Raw genomic sequence first — 27,500 nt, forward strand, 5'->3', positions numbered from 1 at the left:
AGGCAGGAATTCCTTTAACCATAAAGTGGTATATTTACTGGTAGTCTGTGCTGCATCACAAAGGAAACAAATAACATGTATACAATCAAATTCATAATCAAAGATCAAATCATAGCAGTCATTATTAACAATTCACATTACACAATATGTTTGAAGCGTGCGCTCCAAGCCGCGCCTCCGCGGTGATAACTATAAACAATAACTGAATGGCCCACTCTCCCGATCACCACAGATCATTCAGATGAAAGGTAAGAGTCGGTGGACTTACGTGGATTCATGGACGCACAGAACTTCTGGATCAGATGGATTTAGGGAAGAGAAAGCAGCGAGATCAGGCGATGGCAATTTCCTCCTTTTATAGAGTTGAGATCTGTAGGACATTTCCACCTGACCTAATTAAAGCGCCCCTGGCCCAGCTGAGTAAATGGCAATTAATTAAAGGAGTATTCCACCAACTCCATGGGCCTTTTCTACAGCCACCCCGGAAATTTGTTAATTTCCACATTCCTCAAAAAGGCTCATTGCTCCCCATCCTCTGTTATCTCAGGGAGAGGAATCAGTCGGGCAACTGGCCGGATATATGTCCGGTTCTTCACCTGGATTTCCACTGATCTAACACGACCATCGGTCCCAGGCATGGTCTTAGTTATACGGCCCACCGGCCAGGAGGCTCGAGGCAGCTGAGGGTCCACCATCATTACTACTTGGCCAGTTTCCAGGCTGGCCATTTCTCTCCGCCATTTCCTCTGTGCTGTAGACTTGGTAGGTAATCCCGAATGAATCGGGCCCAAAAATGGTCAGCTAAAATTTGGCTGTGTCGCCACCGCGCGTCTGCCGACGAGGTTGGTATCAGCATACATGGCTTGAGGAAGTGACGCATCTCGGCGTCCCATCAAGAGCATATTCGGTGTAACCGGATCGGGTCAGCGATGTCTGCAGAGAGATATCCCAAGGGTTTGGAGTTCAGAATCCCTTCCACCTCTATCAGGACAGTCCTCAAGACCGTTTCAGTGACAGTTTGGTCCCCTAGTACGACTCGTAAGGCCGTCTTTACAGATTTGATCTCTCGCTCCCATGTTCCTCCAAAATGAGGAGCGCCTGGAGGGTTAAATTTGAATGAGATTTGTTGGTCCATCAGCTGATCCTGGAAGCTGGGTTCCATGGCTTTGAAGGCTTCCTCCAACCTGGCTTCTCCTGCCTTGAAGTTCGTACCTCTGTCAGCCAGGATCTCGTAGGGTTTCCCCCGTCGGGAGATAAACCGCCGTAGGGCCATGAGGAAGGCTTCCGTATCCAAACTCTCCAGTAGGTCCAGGTGGACACATCTGGTTGTCATACACTTGAATAGAATGCCCCAGCGCTTTTCCACACGACGACCTAACTTGATCATCAAGGGGCCGAAGCAATCTACTCCTGTTGACCAGAAGGGTGGTTTAAGGAGGCGCAAGCGAGCAGGGGGTAAATCTGCCATTTTGGGCACCGTAGCCCGGCCCGCCATCTCTGACATTCTACGCAGGCGTATTGGTGCTTACGAATGGCTCCTCGTCCTCCAATTATCCAGTACTTCCGCCTCATCTCCCCATAGACCCTCTCTGGCCCTGGGTGGAGAAGCCGCTCATCATAACTCTTGATGAGGAGCCTGGTAAGAGGGTGTCTGGAGTCGAGGATAATTGGGTGGATAGCATCTGGGTCCAAAACCTCCGCTTGGCGCAGCCTCCTCCGACTCTGATCACTCCAAGGATTGGATCATATTCTGGGGCAAGAGAGAGAAGACGGCTGCCCTTAGCCACTTCCCTACCGGCTTTCAGAGCTTTTAACTCCTCAGGGCAGCTAACTGCTTGTGCTTGCTGGAGGAGTAGTGTCTCTGCCGCGAGGGAGGTAGGTATAGAAGCCACCCCATCTGAGGTCTGGTTTGTGGCTGTGATCAGATCCGGCAGTGTTTGGGATTGTGTTAGGTCAGGGAGAGCCGTTGTTGGTTCCGTAGAAATGCTGTAGCATTGGGCAGACTTCCTTAACTCATGAGCTTCAGTCGGTCGCGGAGGGGCCCCAGGCCTGGGGGCTGTCGGCCACTCGCTCTCTGGTTGGGACAAGAATGGTGGTCCCAAGCTCCAGCGATGGGGTTTAGCCAATTCCTTAAGGGTTTTACCTCTAGTAATGTCATCAGCAGGATTGTTTATGCTATCAACATACCTCCAGTCCTGGACTTCTGTTAGGTCTTGATTTCCGCAATGCGAGTCCCGACAAACACCTTATACCTGCAGGACTCCGACTTGAGCCATGTCAATACAGTGGTCGAATCACTCCAGTAGATGATCCTTTGGATTGGCAAGGTGAGCTCGGCTCGCAAGGTAGAGGCCAACTGGGCTCCGGAAAGGGCAGCACTGAGTTCCAGCCTAGGCATTGACAACTGCTTCTTGGGTGCGACCCTGGACCTGGCCATGACAAAGGAGACATGGGTGTGGCCTGCCTTATCCTCCACTCTAAGATAGGAAACCGCCCCATAAGCTCGCTCCGAAGCGTCACAGAACACATGCAGTTCCAGGCATGATCCCAGTTGGTCAACACAGGATGGTACATAACATCTTGGCATTTGGACATCAGAGAGCTCCGTTAACTCAGTTTCCCAACAGATCCATCGTTCCACTAGGTCAGCTGGGTGGATTGGTTCATCCCAGTCCTCTTGGTCTGCCACAGGTCCTGGACTAAGACTTTGGCCCGTGTTGTGTATGGCAGGATATACCCAAGGGGATCGTATTGACTGGCCAGGGTCCGATAGATGGTGCGCAGAGTGGGGGTTTCGGTACTCTGGGATGAGCGGTGCTTATACCCCAGGGTATCCGGTAGGCAGCTCCACCTCAGTCCTAGAGTGGGCTCTTCTGGGTTAGCACCAGACTGCGTTAGCCATAGTTCACTGCTACTGGACCTAGCTTGTGGCGGGAGGTGCTGGATAACCTCCGCTCTGTTACTAGCCCACTGTCGGACCTCAAATCCCCCTTTGGACAGGAGATTCCGCACTTTATCAAGGAGTGATTTCGCTTCAGCCGTGGATGGGATGCTTTGTAAGCAGTTATCCACATAGAAGGCATTTTCCACTGAATCCAATACTTCTGGGTCACTGTCTGGATGCTCCCGTGCGTGTCTCTGCAGAGCGTATATGGCACAGCAAGGACTGCAGGTGGTGCCGAATGGGAGTACCTGCCATTCATAGATTGTGGGCTCTGCATCTCGTTCCATATTTCGCCATATGAACCGGAGCAGTGTGGTGTCGGAAGGCAGTAAACGAATCTGATGAAACATGGCTTTGATGTCTCCACTGATGGCTGTAGAGTGCTGCCGGAACCGGAGAAGGACACCGAGCAAGGAAGGACCTAAGGTTGGTCCGGGAGTAGACAGTCATTCAGGCTTTGACCAGCTGCTTGGAATGAACAGTTGAAGACAAGTCTATACTTCCCACCATGTTGCTGGATAACATGGTGAGGGAGATACCAGGATTCACGGAGTGCGTTTCCCTCTTCATGAGCTGTCACTTCAGTGACGTAGCCTGCCTTCACAAGGTTATGAATCTCTCGGTTATGAACTTCTGCAAGCTCAGGATTCTTCACCAGGCGTCGCTCTGTTCCACGCAGTAGTGGGAGTACAGCCCGTGTCGTGGTTGCCAGAGGAGGATGGTTGGGCACCCGTAGCAGTGGGGTTGCATACCTGCGAACGCCATCCATTTCAGTGGTGGTGGTGCTCTTCTCCAGGAGGTCTAATGCATAGGAGTCATTTTTCGAGCGAGTGACCTCCTGTAGCTTCCGGTTGGAGAAGGTGTCCATCTTCCATAGCATCTCAACATTCCGAAGGAGGTCAGTGGCTGCATCTGGATTGCTTCTGGTGAAGAGGACTTGCTGTGACTGTACAGCTTGGGTGGAGAGAAGTAGATGGGATGGACCTTGCACAGCCCAACCCAAGGATGTATGGACAGCAATGGGTCCTCCTTCTGGTCCAGCTCGTATAGGCTCAGTCGGGGTGACGAGATGTGGGTGGTCTGACCCAATCAGGATAAGTGGTGCTACTCTGGCCAGGTTAGGAAGAGGCAATCCTCGTAGATGAGGATATTGTTTCTGTAGAACACTTACCGGGCAGCAGTGCTCTGCGAGATTCAAGCCATCTGCCGTGAAGGCATTGGTGATGTTATAGGCCACGTCCCTGTTTCCTGAAGGTGAAATGCTAAAGGTTACAGCAGAGCCTTTCATTTGGATAACATCATGTCGCACCGTTCTGAGATTAAGGGTCTCGGGCGTCCCTTCCAGGTTAAGCTGACGGGTGGCCGCTGTGAGAATGATTGTTCTTTCTGACCCATCATCTAGAACGGCGAATGTATCAATGCTTCTCCCTTCACTTTGCAGAGTGACCTTGACCACCTTCAACATGACCCTTGGAGATCGGTTCTGCTGGTCGAGATACAGCTCCTTTGCAGCTCCTACCATGAGCATACTCTGCTCCTTCTTTGCTTGGGGAAATAGATCATGCAACACGGTGAGATGTATTTCTTTACAGCGGTTGCAGGGTTTCCTCAATGTGCAGGTCTCCACCTTATGGCTACGGGCACACTTGTAGCATCGCTCGCCTGAAGTGATCCAGGCCTTCAATTGAGTTTGAGTGAGCTTTTTTACTCTGGGGCATGAGCCAAGGAAGTGCCCCTTACTATTGCAATATGGGCAGTAAGGCTGGAATTTGATGTTCTTGCTCTTGAGAGGGGTCTTCTTCCCGGGTTCCTCCCGGCCTCACTATTTAAGTGCATGGTAGTGGGATTTGGTCTTTTCTGTCCCTGCTGGCGTTCAAACTCCTTCCTTCCCCCTGTGGCTATGGCGGAGATTGTGGCCTGGTGAGCGATGCTCTTCGCCTTTGCCTTCACCTCCAACCATGTGGCCAGGTCTCTGAGAGCATAGGTGCTTCTCGAGCCCTCTTTCAGGATGCCCTTATTCAAACAATGTTCAATGAAACTGTCTCTGAGGTACACTGGAAGTTTGCTGAGAAGGCTGTCCACGTGGGAGCCACATTTAAGCTCGTTCCCGTCTTCTCCTTCAACGGATTGGAGCATCGAGGTCAGGGATTGGACAGCCAGGGAGAATTCTTGGAAAGCAGCATGGTCTCCCATTTTAATTGGAGACGTGTTCAGGATGTTGTTTAGTTCATTCTGGACTAGCTGACGTGGCTCACCATATCTCGCCTTCAGGGCCTGAGAGCTGCAGTGTATGGTGTTGCGGAGTGCATAAAGGATTGGGCCAGCCTGTATGCACTGGGAAACCGCAAATGATCCATTAGTACTTGGTATTTGTAGCGTTCTGACAGATGACCGTGAATACCCAGTAGGCTCTCCAATGCCATTTCCAAAAGGACAAATTCACTCTCCTTTCCGTTTTCAAAGTATGGCAGTTTGGGTCTGGGAATTCCATAGGCTGAGGCTACTAGAAGTTTCATAATGTTGGCTCCTCCTCTGGTTGCGTGAAGGATAAACCCGGGACTTCTGATGAGCCCACTGTGGCCTCATTGGGCCGGTCACCTACTGTCCCAGACCCACCATTTGTGGCAGCCGGAATTGGGCGAGAGCCCTCCGACCTGTTGTTTGAGGACTGGCCTGGCCCTGGATGAAAGGAACGATTTGCCTTGGTTGGTAATTGGCGGAAAGGCGAAGGAGTGATGCTTTGTCCAGATGGAGGAATGCTAACTTGTGTCACTGGCATAGAGGGCGTTGGCGGAGCGGCCCGTCTCCCGTGCTCCGTGTTGGCTGTTGACCCCGGAGCCTCCGAGGACTGTGTGCCATGCTGTACCAGAGGGGCAGATTGGGAAAGAAAGGCAGACAGTTCAGGTCCATGTGGAGGGGTGGTCAGGTCAACTCCCTGTTCGTTCCTCTCCAGGAAGGATGAGACCATCCGTGCCTCCTCTAATTCCCTTCTGGCTTGACGGTGCCGTCGCTGCTGTGCCAGGTCCTTGGCAATGAATTCCCTTTCTTGTAGAGCTCTACGGGCCTGCACATCCAATTGGTGACATCGTTCATCAGCCTGTTGTTCCTCCTCAATCTGACGCTCAATCTCCTCCAAAGCTAATAGTTTCATCCTCTCTTGTAGGACAGCGTTCTGTGAATTGCTGAGGGCTAGTGAATGGCGGCTGCCATGGCCACTTCCAAAGGGGTATCCACTGGTCGAACTCCCACTCCGTCTAGAGTGCTTCGACGATTTCCCATTAGTTAAGGGGTGAGCGGAGCCTGCCTCTGGAAGCTGGTCGACCTGTGCAGTGGGAGTTACCTCTTCCATAGGTTCCTCACGTAGACCACTTTCCTGCTCCAAAGCAGTTTCCGGTCCTTGGCTCAGAGGGGATGGTTGATGGCTGAAACATATAGTTGATCCATCAACTCTTTGAGCTCTGGTGGGCTTGCCCTTTGATGTCGGAACCTCGACCACATAGTCCTTAAGATAACCAGGTGCTTGCCTGGTTCTTCTCGTGCTGCTGGTGGTTGAGGATGAAGCCTTTGTTACTTTAGGCTTAGCTCCTGGATATTTCCTTTGTTCCAAGACCTTTCTCTCAGCTGCTCTCTCCTCCTCTCTTCCTTCTTCCAGTGGAGACAATTCTTCCCTCTCCGCCTCCATTTCCTTTTCACCTGTCTTTGGTTCAGTCATCATCCGGCTCAAAGGACCATTGAAAGATTAGTGGAATCTGTGTGGGTTGCTGGACAGGTAGGATGACTGACAGTGAAGGTGAACAGGTGGTCACGTGTCAGGTGACAGAGGAATGTATGAGACTGAGGCAGGAATTCCTTTAACCATAAAGTGGTATATTTACTGGTAGTCTGTGCTGCATCACAAAGGAAACAAATAACATGTATACAATCAAATTCATAATCAAAGATCAAATCATAGCAGTCATTATTAACAATTCACATTACACAATATGTTTGAAGCGTGCGCTCCAAGCCGCGCTCCGCGGTGATAACTATAAACAATAACTGAATGGCCCACTCTCCCGATCACCACAGATCATTCAGATGAAAGGTAAGAGTCGGTGGACTTACGTGGATTCATGGACGCACAGAACTTCTGGATCAGATGGATTTAGGGAAGAGAAAGCAGCGAGATCAGGCGATGGCAATTTCCTCCTTTTATAGAGTTGAGATCTGTAGGACATTTCCACCTGACCTAATTAAAGCGCCCCTGGCCCAGCTGAGTAAATGGCAATTAATTAAAGGAGTATTCCACCAACTCCATGGGCCTTTTCTACAGTAGCTACTACAACAATTGGATACCATGAAAATTGGGGAGAAAAAGGGGTAAAAATCCCCCCCGCCCCAAAAAAAAATGCTTTTCTTTCAAAAACAAGGACATTTCTAAGTGACCCCAAACTTTTGAACGGTAGTGTTTGTGTGAAATTTGTTTTGATTTAGAATGGACCATTATCATGCAACCGTCTCAAAACAGGGTCCAGCGGGGGAAAGAAATACATGTCATCTATGCACTTAAATAGCGAATGGAGGACGCTTTTCCCATGGTTCATTTTCATGCCAGACAGGTAGGCTATACTCCTGTTGTAAAGAGAAACCATGTGTTTAATATTTTGAGAAATAAATAAAGTAGGCTTAGCCTTTAGAAAGCTAATGGGATCCTCCTCTTTTTAAGAGGCCATCACTCTGTTTTCTTGCGCAATTGCATAGCCTACAGCAATGTTGCGCAACATGAGTTCTAATGAAGTGTTTGATTAGATTTGCATTGACGTCAGAGTGATTAGAAGGACAATAAAGTGCTGAGTACTTCTTAGGCTACTAATGACCATCAGCAGCATCAGAGCTTGGAGAAGCCCAATTACCTTGATTAAACGGTCACATGGAATTTGAGTGCCTTCTTGACTCGGTACCGCCGGTGTGGCGGTAATAGTCACCGCAGAAATCCTAGTCCTGTCTCTGTCCAGTCTCTGTCCTGGCTGTGTCCAGTCTCTGTCCTCTGGCTGGGTGACAGGGGCTCGTCTCTCTGTCCTCTGGCTGGGTGACAGTGGCTCGTCTCTCTGTCCTCTGGCTGGGTGACAGGGGCTCGTCTCTCTGTCCTCTGGCTGGGTGACAGGGGCTCGTCTCTCTGTCCTCTGGCTGGGTGACAGGGGCTCGTCTCTCTGTCCTCTGGCTGGGTGACAGGGCCTCTCTGTCCTCTGGCTGGGTGACAGGGCCTCGTCTCTCTGTCCTCTGGCTGAGTAAACAGGGGCTCGTCTCTCTGTCCTCTGGCTGGGTAAAAAGGGGCTCGTCTCTCTGACGTAGGGTAGACAGCGTAGCTAAGTGAGCTAAAGGTTATTGTAGTCTGTGCACACTGGGTACAGTAATGAGATGGGTCATGATGTTACACTAAACACTGACAGTCAAGTTGACAGAAGTATTGCTCAGTGGTCAATACACAGATGTGTTAAATTACACATTTCCGTTTCCTTCCTCCCTCCTTTCCTTCCGCCCTCCCTCGCTCCCTCCCTCGCTCCCTCCATCACCTTCCTGCATCCATCACATCACAACAGAATATCTGTCAACATTTTAATATTCTCGTTTTGATCAATGACAAATGACATGTGAAAACACCAAACAGTGAGGTAGCTCCTCTAATTCACAACTCTGTACCTGTGCTGTACTAGACTTGGTCTTAGGCCTACTGGAAAAAACCCATAGGACTCTGTCCTAAATGGCTGTATTCCCTATACAGTGCACTACTTGTTGTCCCTATGGGATGGAGCCGGTCATATGTAAAGCAGTACATAGGCGATAGGGTCCCATTTTGGACTCAGACATACAGCCATACTACAGCTGTTACTTCTCCAGTGTTTCCAAAACTTCAGACAATAAAAACACAATGACAAGATTCCATTTTCCTTTTCACTTAAAACATTCAGGAATGTGAATCATAACATTCATACAATTCATATAAATTAAAATGACATTACTAAAGAAAAGGAATGAGGTTTTTAAAAACTAAAAAAAAAATCAGTACCGCCCCAGACGTAGAGCCTCTTAAGTTGAAGAAGGGTTAGTTAGTGTCTCCAGATGAAATATGACACACACACACACACACACACATTTTCGCCTACACACTACTACACTGACTCTTTCTGTGGTACTGGGTTATAAGCACTCATAACATCCAACAGTTTAGTGATCAATAATAAAATCTGTGTGAGTAGTGTTCATCAGTGATGACTAACTAGTATACTTGTTACAGTAGCTACACTAACTAACTAGTATACTAGTTACAGTAGCTATACTAACTACACTGAACAAAAATATAAACACAACATGTGTTGGTCCCATATTTCATGAGCTGAAATAAAAAGATCCCTAAAATGTTCCATACGCACGAAAAGCTTATTCTCTCTCTTTGTTTACATCCCTGTAAGTGAGCATTTCTGCTTTGCCAATATAATCCATCCACCTGACAGGTGTGGCATATCAAGAAGCTGATTTAACAGCATGATCATTACACAGGTGCACCTTGCGCTGGGAACAATAAAAGGCCACTCTAAAATGTGCAGTTTTGTAACAACACAATGCCACAGATTTTGAGGGAGCGTGCAATTGGCACGCTTACTGCAGGAATGTCCACCAGAGCTGTTGCTAGATATTTTAATGTTCATTTCTCTACTATAAGCTGCCTCCAACGTCATTTTAGAGATTTGGCAGTACATCCAAGCGGTCCCACAGACCACATGTATGGCGTTGTGTGGGCGAGCGGTTTGCTGATGTCAACGATGTGAACAGAGTGCCCCATGGGTATGATGAGATCCTGAGGCTCATTGTTGTGCCATTCATCCACCGCCATCACCTCATGTTTCAGCATGATCTGTATACAATTTCTGGAGGCTGAAAATGTCCCAGTTCTTCCGTAGCCTGCATACTCACCAGACATCTCACCCATTGAGCATGTTTGGGATGCTCTGGATTGACATGTACGACAGCGTGTTCCAGTTGCAGCTAACATCCAGCAACTTCGCACAGCTATTGAAGAGGAGTGGGACAACTTCCCACAGCTATTGAAGAGGAGTGGGACAACTTCCCACAGCTATTGAAGAGGAGTGGGACAACTTCCCACAGCCATTGAAGAGGAGTGGGACAACTTCCCACAGCCATTGAAGAGGAGTGGGACAACTTCCCACAGCTATTGAAGAGGAGTGGGACAACTTCCCACAGCCATTGAAGAGGAGTGGGACAACTTCCCACAGCCATTGAAGAGGAGTGGGACAACTTCCCACAGCCATTGAAGAGGAGTGGGACAACTTCGCACAGCCATTGAAGAGGAGTGGGACAACTTCCCACAGCTATTGAAGAGGAGTGGGACAACTTCCCACAGCCATTGAAGAGGAGTGGGACAACTTCCCACAGCCATTGAAGAGGAGTGGGACAACTTCCCACAGCTATTGAAGAGGAGTGGGACAACTTCCCACAGCCATTGAAGAGGAGTGGGACAACTTCCCACAGCCATTGAAGAGGAGTGGGACAACTTCCCACAGCCATTGAAGAGGAGTGGGACAACTTCGCACAGCCATTGAAGAGGAGTGGGACAACTTCCCACAGCCATTGAAGAGGAGTGGGACAACTTCGCACAGCTATTGAAGAGGAGTGGGACAACTTCCCTCAGCTATTGAAGAGGAGTGGGACAACTTCCCACAGCCATTGAAGAGGAGTGGGACAACTTCCCACAGCTATTGAAGAGGAGTGGGACAACTTCCCACAGCTATTGAAGAGGAGTGGGACAACTTCCCTCAGCTATTGAAGAGGAGTGGGACAACTTCCCACAGCTATTGAAGAGGAGTGGGACAACTTCCCACAGCTATTGAAGAGGAGTGGGACAACTTCCCACAGCTATTGAAGAGGAGTGGGACAACTTCCCACAGCCATTGAAGAGGAGTGGGACAACTTCCCACAGCCATTGAAGAGGAGTGGGACAACTTCCCACAGCCATTGAAGAGGAGTGGGACAACTTCCCTCAGGCCACAATCAACAGCCTCATCAACTCTATGTGAAGCAGATGTGACGTGCTTCATGAGGCAAATGGTGGCCACACCAGATACTGACTGGTTCTGATCCATAAGATATCTGTGATGCCTATCTGTATTCCCAGTCATGTGAAATCCATGTACTAGGGCTTAATGAATTGATTTAAATGGACTGATTTCCTTATATGAACTGTAACTCTGTCAAATCTTTGAAATTGTTGCGTGTTGCGTTTATATTTTTGTTCAGTGTATTATCTACATTTCCAGACACTGTGATAGCTAGGTGGTCAAACGAACAGCTGAACCATTCAACCAACCTGTTCAGATCCATTTCGTCTCCTGGTGAATGTGTGTGGTGGTTAGTGTCTGTAGGTGTCCATTCAAGTATCAGTCCAAGGCGTCTGTGAAGAGTTTCACAGACTGCATCCAAAATGGCACCCTATTCCCTATATAGTGCCCTACTTTTGACCTGACCCCTAGTGCACTATATAGGGTATAGGGTGCCCTTTTAGATGCCATTTTAGACTCCATCTCCAGACACAGAGGCATAGTGAGTGGAGGGAGGGAGGGATGGATGGACCAACAGATACAGAGGAAGACAAGGAGATGAAGAGCCGAGGAGAAGGAGACGAAGAGAGGAAGCATCTTTAGACTATTGAGATGTACCCTTTAAAATCTCAGCCAAACACTCCAGTCCATTCGTCTCCGCTTTACACACTTCCATCCTCTCGGCTCACACTCTTGTCCTCTAGTTCTTCACCAGTCACAACCTCCTCTAGTTCCTCTACACTTCACATACATGTCTCTTTCTCCTGGTCCTCTCCCACTCCAATACCCACTGGTCCTCTCCCACTCTGCTCTTCCTCTCCAATCCCCACTGGTCCTCTCCCTCTCCAATCCCCACTGGTCCTCTCCCACTCCAATCCCCACTGGTCCTCTCACACTCCAATCCCCACTGGTCCTCTCCCTCTCCAATCCCCACTGGTCCTCTCCCTCTCCAATCCCCACTGGTCCTCTCCCACTCCAATCCCCACTGGTCCTCTCACACTCTGCTCTCCCTCTCCAATCCCCACTGGTCCTCTCCCTCTCCAATCCCCACTGGTCCTCTCACACTCTGCTCTTCCTCTCCAATCCCCACTGGTCCTCTTCCTCTCCAATCCCCACTGGTCCTCTCACACTCTGCTCTTCCTCTCCAATCCCCACTGGTCCTCTTCCTCTCCAATCCCCACTGGTCCTCTCACACTCTGCTCTTCCTCTCCAATCCCCACTGGTCCTCTTCCTCTCCAATCCCCACTGGTCCTCTCCCTCTCCAATCCCCACTGGTCCTCTCCCTCTCCAATCCCCACTGGTCCTCTCCCTCTCCAATCCCCACTGGTCCTCTCCCTCTCCAATCCCCACTGGTCCTCTCCCTCTCCAATCCCCACTGGTCCTCTCCCACTCCAATCCCCACTGGTCCTCTCACACTCTGCTCTTCCTCTCCAATCCCCACTGGTCCTCTTCCTCTCCAATCCCCACTGGTCCTCTCCCTCTCCAATCCCCACTGGTCCTCTCCCTCTCCAATCCCCACTGGTCCTCTCCCACTCCAATCCCCAATGGTCCTCTCCCACTCCAATCCCCACTGGTCCTCTCAACACTCCAATCCTCACTGGTCCTCTCCCTCTCCAATCCCCACTGGTCCTCTCCCTCTCCAATCCCCACTGGTCCTCTCCCTCTCCAATCCCCACTGGTCCTCTCCCTCTCCAATCCCCACTGGTCCTCTCCCCCTCCAATCCCCACTGGTCCTTTCTTCCACTCCTGATGCTGTGTCCTCTCTCCTAGACAGATCCAAACTCCTCCATCCAGGCCTGGTACTTCTCCAAGTCGGCAGCGGAGACAGACTTAGAGATCTTCTTCAAGGTGATTGTGAAGTCGTCCATGGTGACAGGCATCTGAAGCTCTTCTTTAGACAGAGCTCTGATCTCCTCTGGAGAGAGGCCCTGGATACGCCGACGCATAGCCATCATAGACGCATCTCTGTAGGGGCAGACACACATGACACACTCAGAGACACAGTTTATTTCACGGTAGATGCGTTCTTCATACAGAACACACTAAAACCTGGATACGGTGCCTTCGGAAAGTATTCAGAACCCTTGACTTTTTCCACATTTTGTTACGTTACAGCCTTATTAAATATTATTAAATCGTTTTTTTTGCCCTCATCAATCAAGCCAAAATTCTGCATTATACAAAGGAAAAACTGTTTTTTTTTAGAAATGTTTGGACCTTTGGCAGCGATTACAGCAGTCTTCATGGTATTGACGCTACAAGCTTGGCACACCTGTATTTGAGGGGTTTCTCCCATTCTTCTCTGCAGATCCTTTCAAGCTCTGTCCGGTTGAAATATTTTGGTTCCCTTCCCTAGATCTGTGTCTCGACACAATCCTGTCTCGGAGCTCTACGGACAATTCCATCGACCTCATGGCTTGGTTTTTGCTCTGTCAACTGTGGGACCTTATATAGACAGGTGTGTGCCTTTCCAAATCATGTCCAATCAATTGAATTTACCACAGGTGGACTCCAATCAAGTTGTAGAAACAGGATGATCAATGGAAACAGGATGCACCTGAGCTCAATTTAGAGTCTCATAGCAAAGGGTATGAATACTTATGTAAATAAGGTATTTTATTTTTAAACCACGTGTAGAAATGTCTAAAAACCTGTTTTTGCTTTGTCATTATGGGGTATTGTGTTTTTTTTAAGACATTTTAAAATAAGGCTGTAACGTAACAAAATGTGGATCACATCAAGGGGTCTTAGTACTCTCCGAATGTACGCATAACTAAAATGTAATGCACACATCTAATGGGTCACATACAGAAGCCTGACCTCCTGAGGACACATTGTTGTCCCTCTCTCTCTCGTCCCTCCCCCCCCACTCTCCTTCTGTGGACTCAACTCTCTCTGTTATATAAAGGGTGTGTCCAGGGGATGCCCCTGGCCAAGAGCCATGACTGTGACCTTAGCTCCCACACACAATGCCGCACGACTAGTCACGACTCACAAGGGTCAGGCATGGGAACAGTCTCTCAAGCACCCTAAAAATGCATTACCATTCAAAATCTGATTTTCCCTAACCTGTAACCCTAACCCTTTAAGCTAACACTAAACTTAACCTTGAACCTAACCACTAACCCCTTACCCTAAACTTAACCCTAACCATTAACCCCTTACCCTAAACTTAACCCTAACCACTAACCCCTTACCCTAAACTTAACCCTAACCACTAACTCCTTACCCTAAACTTAACCCTAACCACTAACCCCTTACCCTAAACTTCACCCTAACCACTAACTCCTTACCCTAAACTTAACCCTAACCCCTTATCCTAAACTTAACCCTAGCCACTAACCCCTTACCCTAAACTTAACCCTAACCCCTTACCCTAACCTCCATAGCTTTTGTCCACATGGGTATATGGGCAATGTCCCCACGAGGGATAATTTTCCTTGTTTTACTGGCCTAAAGTCCCCAAAAAGGATTGAAGCTAGACCTGCAGACGTTGGTTATGTCAGCTCCAGAGTATCCGTCTATCTTGTCAGCGATGAGAGCCAGGTCCACATCATCAGCCACATCCACCTCCTTTAGACTGATCCCCAGCAGTTCAGCACGACCCACAGCTACACACACACAGGAATGTGGGTTAACAACACACCCTACAGCTAAAGACATACAGGTATAACTGTACAACAATGTGAATGTTCTGCACAACAGATACATTTTAAGAATAGGTTAATATGCAAGACATCTGTGTGAAACAGGTTCTCCGCATCTTAGGTTCAGGGTAGAGGTTAGGGTTGAAAGGTTAAAGGTCACCTGTAGGCAGGGGGATAGAGATCAGAGGTTAGGTTTAAAAGGTGAGGGGTCGGCCTCCCGGGTGGCGCAGTGGTCTAAGGCACTGCATTGCAGTGCTAGCTGTGCCACCAGAGACTCTGGGTTTTAGCCCAGGCTCTGTCGCAGCCGGCTGCATGGGGCGACGCACAATTGGCCTAGCGTCGTCCGGGTTAGGGAGGGTTTGGCCGGTAGGGATATCCTTGTCTCATCACGCACTAGCGGCAGACCGGGAGCAATGCCCGCTAACCAGGTCGCCAGGTGAAAAAGGGGTAAAAATTTAATTTAAAAAAATAAAAAAGGTGAGGGGTCAGAGTCACCTGTAGGCAGTGGGATGTAGATTCTCTTCTCCAGTCGTCTCCGTAGTGCCTCGTCGATGTCCCAGGGGAAGTTAGTAGCAGCCAGAACCATCACCATCTTAGAGGGATCGTCATTCTCTGAAGCTCCCCCCACACCTGGACAACAATGGTACAGTCAGATAGCTCCCCCCACACCTGGACAACAATGGTACAGTCAGATAGCTCTCTCCACACCTGGACAACAATGGTACAGTCAGATAGCTCCCCCCACACCTGGACAACAATGGTACAGTCAGATAGCTCTCTCTACACCTGGACAACAATGGTACAGTCAGATAGCTCTCTCTACACCTGGACAACAATGGTACAGTCAGATAGCTCCCCCCACACCTGGACAACAATGGTACAGTCAGGTAGCTCCCCCCACACCTGGACAACAATGGTACAGTCAGATAGCTCCCCCCACACCTGGACAACAATGGTACAGTCAGATAGCTCCCCCACACCTGGACAACAACGGTACAGTCAGATAGCTCCCCCACACCTGGACAACAATGGTACAGTCAGATAGCTCTCTCTACACCTGGACAACAATGGTACAGTCAGATAGCTCCCCTACACCTGGACAACAATGGTACAGTCAGATAGCTCTCTCTACACCTGGACAACAATGGTACAGTCAGATAGCTCCCCCCACACCTGGACAACAACGGTACAGTCAGATAGCTCCCCCCACACCTGGACAACAACGGTACAGTCAGATAGCTCTCTCTACACCTGGACAACAATGGTACAGTCAGGTAGCTCTCTCTACACCTGGACAACAATGGTACAGTCAGATAGCTCCCCCCACACCTGGACAACAATGGTACAGTCAGATAGCTCCCCCCACACCTGGACAACAATGGTACAGTCAGATAGCTCCCCCCACACCTGGACAACAACGGTACAGTCAGATAGCTCCCCCACACCTGGACAACAATGGTACAGTCAGATAGCTCCCCCCACACCTGGACAACAATGGTACAGTCAGATAGCTCTCTACATCTGGACTACGGTACAGTCAGATAGCTCTCTCTACACCTGGAAAACAATGGTACAGTCAGATAGCTCTCTCTACACCTGGACAACAATGGTACAGTCAGATAGCTCTCTCTACACCTGGACAACAATGGTACAGTCAGATAGCTCTCTCTACACCTGGACAACAATGGTACAGTCAGATAGCTCTCTCTACACCTGGACAACAATGGTACAGTCAGATAGCTCTCTCTACATCTGGACAACGGTACAGTAAGATAGCTCTCTCTACATCTGGACAATGGTACAGTCAGATAGCTCTCTCTACATCTGGACAACGGTACAGTCAGATAGCTCTCTCTACACCTGGACAACAATGGTACAGTCAGATAGCTCTCTCTACATCTGGACAACGGTACAGTCAGATAGCTCTCTCTACACCTGGACAACAACGGTACAGTCAGATAGCTCTCTCTACACCTGGACAACAATGGTACAGTCAGATAGCTCCCCCCACACCTGGACAACAATGGTACAGTCAGATAGCTCCCCCACACCTGGACAACAATGGTACAGTCAGATAGCTCCCCCCACACCTGGACAACAATGGTACAGTCAGATAGCTCTCTCTACACCTGGACAACAATGGTACAGTCAGATAGCTCTCTCTACATCTGGACAACGGTACAGTCAGATAGCTCTCTCTACACCTGGACAACAATGGTACAGTCAGATAGCTCTCTCTACATCTGGACAACGGTACAGTCAGATAGCTCTCTCTACACCTGGACAACAACGGTACAGTCAGATAGCTCTCTCTACACCTGGACAACAATGGTACAGTCAGATAGCTCCCCCCACACCTGGACAACAATGGTACAGTCAGATAGCTCCCCCCACACCTGGACAACAATGGTACAGTCAGATAGCTCCCCCCACACCTGGACAACAATGGTACAGTCAGATAGCTCTCTCTACACCTGGACAACAATGGTACAGTCAGATACTTTTCCCCAAAAACACACCTCAGCAGCCAAGCTAGAAACAACATATTCAGAAATCAGTGAACTCTCTCGCTTTCTCCCTCTGCCCCACTATCTCCTTCTTCCTCTCTCCCTCCAACTTCTCTCACCGTCCATCTGTACCAGTATTTCTGACTTGACTCTGCGGCTGGCTTCGTGTTCGTCCGACTTCCCTCGACTCCCACAAATGGAGTCTATCTCATCTATGAAGATGGTGGTCGGGGCATAGAACCTCGCCTGGACACAATGGAGAGAACAGGTTCATAAATTATTATTTTTTTAAACGGTTAATTGAGTATTCCCCAGGAACCAGACATATTTTTAACCAAAGACATATTTTCTACGTCTTTTCAACAACAACAAAAAACATGCTCATAATAGTCTCTTCTATTAAAACATACCTTTCTATCTTTTATATCTCTATGTCAACATTTTGTAGAACATGGTAACTGAAGAACGTTATTTAAAAAGCACAAAAACACACCCAGACCCACCAGACCTGTAGGGCCCCGTGGATCCTAGGGCGCACCCCCCCCCACCCCAAAAAAATGTTTTTACTGTCGAGACGTAGAATACACAAAGTGTAATTTCAAAATGTGGTAGTGCATCAGCAGTTTTCCACTTGTTCTGTCAGTCACTCAATTATCCCACGTCAGCAAAAAAGAAAAAAACATGGATTGCTTAGGTAATGTAGTCTAGTCAGCTATATAAACCTTGTAGTAGGGTAATGTAGTCTAGTCAGCTATATAAACCTTGTAGTAGGGTAATGTAGTCTAGTCAGCTATATAAACCTTGTAGTAGGTAATGTAGTCTAGTCAGCTATATAAACCTTGTAGTAGGTAATGTAGTCTAGTCAGCTATATAAACCTTGTAGTAGGTAATGTAGTCTAGTCAGCTATATAAACCTTGTAGTAGGGTAATGTAGTCTAGTCAGCTATATAAACCTTGTAGTAGGGTAATGTAGTCTAGTCAGCTATATAAACCTTGTAGTAGGGTAATGTAGTCTAGTCAGCTATATAAACCTTGTAGTAGGGTAATGTAGTCTAGTCAGCTATATAAACCTTGTAGTAGGTAATGTAGTCTAGTCAGCTATATAAACCTTGTAGTAGGGTAATGTAGTCTAGTCAGCTATATAAACCTTGTAGTAGGCAATGTAGTCTAGTCAGCTATATAAACCTTGTAGTAGGTAATGTAGTCTAGTCAGCTATATAAACCTTGTAGTAGGGTAATATAGTCTAGTCAGCTATATAAACCTTGTAGTAGGTAATGTAGTCTAGTCAGCTATATAAACCTTGTAGTAGGGTAATGTAGTCTAGTCAGCTATATAAACCTTGTAGTAGGGTAATGTAGTCTAGTCAGCTATATAAACCTTGTAGTAGGTAATGTAGTCTAGTAGTCTAGTCAGCTATATAAACCTTGTAGTAGGGTAATGTAGTCTAGTCAGCTATATAAACCTTGTAGTAGGGTAATGTAGTCTAGTCAGCTATATAAACCTTGTAGTAGGTAATGTAGTCTAGTCAGCTATATAAACCTTGTAGTAGGTAATGTAGTCTAGTCAGCTATATAAACCTTGTAGTAGGTAATGTAGTCTAGTCAGCTATATAAACCTTGTAGTAGGGTAATGAAGTCTAGTCAGCTATATAAACCTTGTAGTAGGTAATGTAGTCTAGTCAGCTATATAAACCTTGTAGTAGGGTAATGTAGTCTAGTCAGCTATATAAACCTTGTAGTAGGTAATGTAGTCTAGTCAGCTATATAAACCTTGTAGTAGGGTAATGTAGTCTAGTCAGCTATATAAACCTTGTAGTAGGCCTTATCATCACCATATTACTGACCTGGCACGCAGGGGCATGTGCTCAGAGGCCCTGACCTCCAGGGGGCCCCCCCCATTGACTTTGTTAGTCAAAATCATATAGATGTCATATGCTACCTTATATAATGTTACTTACCCTACATTATTCATCTCATATGCATATGTATATACTGTACTCTACATCATCGACTGCATCCTTATGTAACACATGTATCACTAGCCACTTTAACTATGCCACTTTGTTTACTTTGTCTACACACTCATCTCATATGTATATACTGTACTCGATACCATCTACTGTATGCTGCTCTGTACCATCACTCATTCATATATCCTCATGTACATGTTCCTTATCCCCTTACACTGTGTATAAGACAGTAGTTTTGGAATTGTTAGCTAGATTACTTGTTGGTTATCACTGCATTGTCGGAACTAGAAGCACAAGCATTTCGCTACACTCGCATTAACATCTGCTAACCATGTGTATGTGACAAATAAAATTTGATTTGATTTGATTTGAACATGGCAAAAGGTGTAGAATTGCTGGGAATTTACTTTAACACTGCCCAAAAAAAGAATCCGCTGCTAAGAGAGCACCAAAACGTTTTACCTGCGACGTGAAGGTATAGGTACCTATTCTCACTTAGGTCCTCCGAAGGTCTAGAGGCGGCACTGCCCACATCATACACTCTCCAACCCAGAACCAAATGAAAATGTGAGAGCTGGCCTCAGACAGTTCCTCGTTTGGTTTTTCGTCCGTCATAAGAGACCACACACACACAAAGACTCACCATCTCAAAGAGCAGGCGAACCAGTTTCTCAGACTCTCCTCTGTATTTGGAGGTGAGTGTGGAGGAGGAGACGTTGAAGAAGGTGGTGCCACACTCTGTAGCCACGGCTTTAGCCAGCATGGTCTTTCCTGTCCCTGGTGGGCCCACCATCAACACACCCTGGTAGAGAGAGAGAGAGAGAGAGAGAGAGAGAGAGAGAGAGAGAGAGAGAGAGAGAGAGAGAGAGAGAGAGAGAGAGAGAGAGAGAGAGACACAGAGAGAGACAGAGGGAGAGACAGAGAGAGAGAGAGAGAGACACAGAGAGACAGAGAGAGAGAGACACGATATATTGTATACAGAGGGGTCACGCTGACAGTAAGCCAATCTTTTCAAAACTACTGTACAACATCACCACTTACATGCCTGAGTGGTGTATGACAGACCAGCCTCTTAATATCCATCCATACATGTTAATATTCAAAACGGTTCACTGTATTCATTCACTCCCATGTAAGAAACCATGCATTTCTACACTGCATGGTCTCCGTGTGACGTATGTGTTTGGTTGTGACAATGAGATACCAATGAAATATTGACCCCCTTCATCACGTGATTGGGTCTGAGGGCAAGGGCTCTAAATTAAAGTTTTTCCATTGGTAGCACAGGTGCTCCTAACTTCATAAAGTTAGGAGCACCACATAAAAACCAAAGTGTTGGTCAGTGTTTCCCAAGGGACAACGTGAATAAATGTTACATTTAGACTAAATGTTTTGAATAGGTTGATTCAGAACATGACATTGTACAAATAACATGCTGATCTACACCATACACTACCAGTGGTAGCAACCTGTATTCAGCTAACATTTATTTTGTCCTAGCTAGTGCATTTAGCTAAATGGCATTTTGCTAACCAGCGAGCTAGTTAGCGATTAGCATTAGCCATATGCATTACGTTAGGCCCTTGCCAGGTTCCTTATATTTCTATTTATTGTGGATCCCCATTAGGTGTTGGCAAGGAAGCAGCTACTCTTCCTGGGGTCCAGCAACATTAAGGCAGTTATATACAATTTAAAAAATATTACATGACATTACACTTTTCCCAAAACATTAAGTGTGTTCCCTCAGGCAACTACTCTACTACCACATATCATCAATACAAAATCCATGTGTAGATGTGTGTAGAGTATGTGTCTCATCATGTTTATGTGTGTGTAGAGTATGTGTCTTATCATGTGTACGTGTGTGTAGAGTATGTGTCTTATCATGTGTACGTGTGTGTAGAGTATGTGTCTTATCATGTGTACGTGTGTGTAGAGTATGTGTCTTATCATGTTTATGTGTGTGTAGAGTATGTGTCTTATCATGTGTACGTGTGTGTAGAGTATGTGTCTTATCATGTTTATGTGTGTGTAGAGTATGTGTCTTATCATGTTTATGTGTGTGTAGAGTATGTGTCTTATCATGTTTATGTGTGTGTAGAGTATGTGTCTTATCATGTTTATGTGTGTGTAGAGTATGTGTCTTATCATGTGTACGTGTGTGTAGAGTATGTGTCTTATCATGTTTACGTGTGTGTAGAGTATGTGTCTTATCATGTTTATGTGTGTGTAGAGTATGTGTCTTATCATGTTTATGTGTGTGTAGAGTATGTGTCTTATCATGTGTACGTGTGTGTAGAGTATGTGTCTTATCATGTTTATGTGTGTGTAGAGTATGTGTCTTATCATGTTTATGTGTGTGTAGAGTATGTGTCTTATCATGTGTACGTGTGTGTAGAGTATGTGTCTTATCATGTTTATGTGTGTGTAGAGTATGTGTCTTATCATGTGTACGTGTGTGTAGAGTATGTGTCTTATCATGTGTACGTGTGTGTAGAGTGTGTGTCTTATCATGTTTATGTGTGTGTAGAGTATGTGTCTCATCATGTTTATGTGTGTGTGTCTCTTCACATTCCCCGCTGATCCATAAGGTGTATTTTTATCATTTAAAAAAAAATCTGATTCTACTGCTTGTATCAGTTACCTGATGTGGAATAGAGTTCCATGTAGTCATGGCTCTATGTAGTACTGTGGAATAGAGTTCCATGTAGTCATGGCTACTGTGGAATAGAGTTCCATGTAGTCATGGCTCTATGTAGTACTGTGGAATAGAGTTCCATGTAGTCATGGCTCTATGTAGTACTGTGGAATAGAGTTCCATGTAGTCATGGCTACTGTGGAATAGAGTTCCATGTAGTCATGGCTCTATGTAGTACTGTGGAATAGAGTTCCATGTAGTCATGGCTCTATGTTGTACTGTGGAATAGAGTGCCATGTAGTCATGGCTCTATGTTGTACTGTGGAATAGAGTTCCATGTAGTCATGGCTCTATGTTGTACTGTGCGCCTCCCATAGTCTTCACAGTCCCCAAGTCCAGAACAGAGACCTCTGGTGACACGTCTTGTGGGGTATGCATGAGTGTCCTAGTTGTGTGCCAGTAGTTTAAACAGACACCACGGTGCATTCAGCAAGTCAACACTTCTTATAAAAACAAGTAGTGATGAAGTCAATCTCTCCTCCACTTTGAGCCATGAGAGACTTACAGTGGGAAGAAACAGTATGTGAACCCTTTGGAAATACCTGGATTTCTACATAAATTGGTCATCAAATTTGATGTAATCTTCATCTTGGCCACAACAATAAAATCATATTTTATTGGTCACATACACATGGTTAGCAGATGTTATTGCGAGTGTAGTGAAATGCTTATGCTTCTAGATCTGACAGTGCAGCAGTATCTAACAGGTAATATCTATCAATTCCACAACAAAACCTAATACACACTATCTAGTAAAGGAATGGTATGAAAATATACAAGTATAAAATATATGCGGCCAAGATGCACTAGATAGTGAAGGATACAATATATAGTATATACATATGAGATGAGTAATGCCTGATATGTAAACATTATTAAAGTGGCAAGTGTTCCATTTATTAAAGTGGCCAATGATATCAAGTCTTTTTGCCTTCCTGTGACATCGGGTGTTGTAGGTGTCCTGGAGGGCAGGTAGTTTGCCCCCGGTGATGCGTTGCTCAGACCGCACTACCCTCTGGAGAGCCGTGTGGTTGTGGGCAGTGCAGTTGCCGTACCAGGCGTTGATTCAACTCGACAGGATGCTCTCAATTGTGCACCTGTAAAAGTTAGGGAGGGTTTTCGGTGACAAGCCACATTTTTTTCAGCCTCCTGAGGTTGAAGAGGCGTTGTTGCGCCTTCTTCACCACACTGTCTGTGCGTGGACCATTTCAGTTTGTCGATGACATGTACACAGAGGAACTTAAAACTTTCCACCTTCTCCACTGCTGTCCTGTCGATGTGGATAGGAGGGTGTCCTGTCGATGTGGATAGGAGGGTGTCCTGTCGATGTGGATAGCAGGGTGCTCCCTTTGCTGTTTTCTGAAGTCCACGACAAATAGACAAACAGACTGCTTAAACTAGTAACACAAACATTTATACGTTTTCATGTCTTTATTGAACACTTCGTGTAAACATTCACAGTGCAGGGTGGGAAAAGTATGTGAACCCTTGGATTTAATAACTGGTTGACCCTCCTTTGGCAGCAATATCCTCAACCAAATGTTTTCTGAAGTTGCGGATCAGACTTGCACAACGGTCAGGAGGAATTTTGGACCATTTCTCTTTATAAAACTTTCAGTTTAGCAATATTCTTGGGATGTCTGGTGTGAACAGCTCGAGGTCATGCCACAGCATCTCAATCGGGATGAGGTCAAGACTCTGACTGGGCCACTCCAGAAGGTCAGGACTCTGACTGGGCCACTCCAGAAGGTCAGGACTCTGACTGGGCCACTCCAGAAGGTCAGGACTCTGACTGGGCCACTCCAGAAGGTCAGGACTCTGACTGGGCCACTCCAGAAGGTCAGGACTCTGACTGGGCCACTCCAGAAGGTCAGGACTCTGACTGGGCCACTCCAGAAGGTCAGGACTCTGACTGGGCCACTCCAGAAGGTCAGGACTCTGACTGGGCCACTCCAGAAGGTCAGGACTCTGACTGGGCCACTCCAGAAGGTCAGGACTCTGACTGGGCCACTCCAGAAGGTCAGGACTCTGACTGGGCCACTCCAGAAGGTCAGGACTCTGACTGGGCCACTCCAGAAGGTCAGGACTCTGACTGGGCCACTCCAGAAGGTCAGGACTCTGACTGGGCCACTCCAGAAGGTCAGGACTCTGACTGGGCCACTCCAGAAGGTCAGGACTCTGACTGGGCCACTCCAGAAGGTCAGGACTCTGACTGGGCCACTCCAGAAGGTCTATTGTCTTCTGTTGAAGCCATTCGGTTGTTGATTTACTTCTGTGTTTTGGGTCGTTGTTCTATTGCGTCATCCAACTTCTGTTGAGCTTCAATTGGCCCCGACAGATAGCCTAACATTCGCCTGCAAAATCTCTTGATCAACGGAAAAATGAATTCCTCAGTTTATGATAGCAAGCTGTCCAGGTCCTGAGGCAGCCCCAAACCATGATGACCTTCCACCATACTTTACAGTTGGGATGAGATTTTGATGTTGGTGTACTGTGCCTTTTTTTAATCACAAATAGTGTTGTGTTTTCCTTCCAAACAACTCAACTGTAGTTTCATCTTTCTACAGAATATTTTGCCAGTAGCGCTGTGGAACATCGAGGTGCACTTTTGCAAACTTCAGACGTGAAGCAATGCTTTTTTGGGACAGCAGTGACTTCTTCCATGGTTTTCTCCCATGAACACCATTCTTGTTTAGTGTTTTACGTATCGTAGACTCATCAACAGAGATGTTAGCATGTTCCAGAGATTTCTGTAAGTCTTTAGCTGACACTCTAGGATTCTTCTTAACCTCATTGAGCGTTCTGCGCTCTGCTCTTGCAGTCATCTTTGCAGGACGGTTACTCCTAAGGAGAGTAGCAACAGTGATGAACTTTCTCCATTTCTCTTACTGTGGACAGACAAACGTCAAGGCTTTTTAGAGATACTTTTGTAACCCTTTCCAGCTTTATGCAAGTCAGCTATTCTTAATATTGGTTCTTCTGAAATCTCTTTTGTTCTAGACATGGCTCACATCAGGCAATCCTTCTTGTGAATAGCAAACTCAAATTTTGTGAGAGTTTCTATAGGGCAGGGCAGCTATCACCGACATCTCTAATCTCGTCTCATCGATTGGACTCCAGGTTAGTTGACTCCGGACTCCAATTAGCTTTTGGAGAAGTGATTAGCCTAGGGGTTCACATACTTTGTCCAACCTACATTGTGAATGTTTAAATTATGTATTCAATATAGACAAGAAAAATACAATAATTTGTGTGTAATTAGTTTAAGCACACTGTGTTTGTCTATCGTTGTGACCAGATCAAAAATGTATGCCAAATTTATGCTGAAATCCAGGTAATTCCAAAGGGTTCACATACTTTTTCCTTGACACTGTACATGCATATTTAGACTAGCTAACTCACGTTTTGCAGAGAAAAAGATACAAAAAATGAATTGTATAAACAGAGAGGGCAAGGTGTAAAGAAGCATTGTTCTCGATTTGGAAGAATCTGTGTTGAGTGCATGAATTGACAGCATGCTGAGAGAATAAACAGTGTGCTGCCTGCTTGAGTGACAGGGGGCGGGGCATGGTGTGCATAGCCTGGGAACTGGAAGAAAACAGCCGCTAGAGGGAGAAAGAGGACTCGATGACTATGGCACGCGAAGCCTAAATCAATTATTACCTGGGTGATTTAAAAAATAAATACAAAAATTCCAGTCGCACTGGTGTTCCCAAATTAAAACTGCACAGCTAAATATTTTGGAAGCATGTAGGTATTACAGACTGGGGTCAGGGAGAGGTTGAAAATGTCAGTGAAGACACTTGCCAACTGGTCGGCGTAAGCTCAGAGTACGCGTCCTGATATTCAGTCTGGCCCTGCGGCCTTGTGAATGTTGACCTGTTTAAAAAAGGTCTTTCTCACATCGACTACAGAGAGGGCAATCACACAGTCGTCCAGAACAGCTGGTGCTTTCATGCATGGTTTAGTTGTGTCACTGGGCAGCTCACGACTGGGTTTCCCTTTGCAATCCGTGATCGTTTGCAAGCCTTGACACATCCGACGAGTGTCAGAGCCGGTGTAGTAGGATTAGATCATAGTCCTGTATTGACGATTTGACTGTTTGATGGTTCGTCGGAGGGCATAGCGGGATTTCTTATAAGCGTCCAGATTAGTGTTCCGCTCTTTGAAAGCAGCAGCTCTAGCCTTTAGCTCAGTGCAGATGTTGCATGCAATCCATGGCTTCTGGTTGGGATATGTACGTACGGTCACTATGGGGACAACGTCGTCGATGCACTTATTAATAGCCGGTGACTGATGTGGTGTACTCCTCAATGCCATCGAATGAATACCGGAACATATTCTAGTCTGTGCTAGGGAAACAGTCCTGTAGCTTAGCATCCGCTTCATCAGACCACTTCCGTATTGAGCGCATCACTGGTTATTCCTGTTTGAGTTTTTACTTGTAAGCAGGAGTCTAGAGGACAGAGTTATGGTCATATTTACCAAATGAAGGGAGAGCTTTGTATATGTCTCTGTGTGTGGAGTAAATGTGATATAGAGTTTTTTCGCCTCTAGTTGCAAAGGTGACTTGCTGGTAGAAATGAGGTAAGATGGATTTCAGTTTTCCTGGCTCTGAAAGCAACGTCAGCACAGGAACTGTTCGTCAGGACCTTCATGTAACTGGTTTCCATGGCCAAGCAGTGGCACACAAGCCTAAGATCACCATGCGCAATGCCAAGCATCGGCTGGAGTGGTGAAAAGCTCGCCACTATTAGACTCTGGAGCACTGTAAACGCGTTCTCTGGAGTGATTAATCACTCTTCACCATCTGGCAGTCCAACAGACAAATCTGGGTTTAGCGGATGCCAGGAGAACGCTACCTACCCCAATGCATAGTGCCAACTGTAAAGTTTGGTGGAGGAGGACTAATGCTGGGGCTGTTTTTCATAGTTTGGGCCCCTTAGTTCCAGTGAAGGGAAATAGTAATGCTACAGCATACAATGACACGTTACTGCGGTAAGGGCTTACTCCATTCTAGACAATGCTATACTATCCAACTTTGTGGCAACAGTTTGGACAAGGCCCTTTCCTGTTTCAGCATGACAACGCACCCATGCACAAAGTGAGGTCCACAAAGGAATGGTTTGTTGAGATCGATGTGGAAGAACCTGACTGGCCTGCACAGAGCCCTGACCTCAATAGTACGCAGCATCATCTGAATGTGTGTGCAACAAAAGTTCAACATTCACCTTCCGCTTCCATTTCTGTCAAGTCGTCTACGCGTACAGTTCGTCGCTTATGTTAGCTAAATCCAACGTGTGGCACCACACCAAACGCACTGCAACTGCCTCTGCAACGCAGTGCTGCAAGGACAAACGCACTGCAACTGCCTCTGCAACGCAGTGCTGCAAGGACAAACGCACTGCAACTGCCTCTGCAACGCAGTGCTGCAAGGACAAACGCACTGCAACTGCAAGGACAAACGCACTGCAACTGCCTCTGCAACGCAGTGCTGCAAGGACAAACGCACTGCAACTGCCTCTGCAACGCAGTGCTGCAAGGACAAATGCACTGCAACTGCCTCTGCAACGCAGTGATGCAAGGACAAACGCACTGCAACTGCATCTGCAACGCAGTGCTGCAAGGACAAACGCACTGC

General features: G+C 46.9%; 1 protein-coding gene across 2 annotated transcripts in view; it reads right to left on the minus strand.

The window, feature by feature from the left end:
- Positions 1–12,744: 12,744 nt before the first annotated feature.
- katnal1 (katanin p60 subunit A-like 1) overlaps positions 12,745–27,500 on the minus strand; it is a 24,255-nt gene continuing 9,499 nt past the window's right edge. For both annotated transcript variants that reach the window (XM_046317832.1, XM_046317833.1), the window contains exons 7-11: positions 19,805–19,963; positions 17,311–17,437; positions 15,180–15,314; positions 14,522–14,648; positions 12,745–13,002 (exon numbers count right to left, since the gene is read on the minus strand). In XM_046317832.1, the coding sequence (XP_046173788.1) occupies positions 12,804–13,002; positions 14,522–14,648; positions 15,180–15,314; positions 17,311–17,437; positions 19,805–19,963 (747 nt within the window). In that variant the 3' untranslated portion in view covers positions 12,745–12,803. The remainder of the gene's footprint in view (positions 13,003–14,521; positions 14,649–15,179; positions 15,315–17,310; positions 17,438–19,804; positions 19,964–27,500) is intronic.

The sequence above is a fragment of the Oncorhynchus gorbuscha genome, linkage group LG20 (genome assembly GCF_021184085.1).
Source record: "Oncorhynchus gorbuscha isolate QuinsamMale2020 ecotype Even-year linkage group LG20, OgorEven_v1.0, whole genome shotgun sequence".
In the NCBI taxonomy this organism is placed as follows: domain Eukaryota; kingdom Metazoa; phylum Chordata; class Actinopteri; order Salmoniformes; family Salmonidae; genus Oncorhynchus; species Oncorhynchus gorbuscha.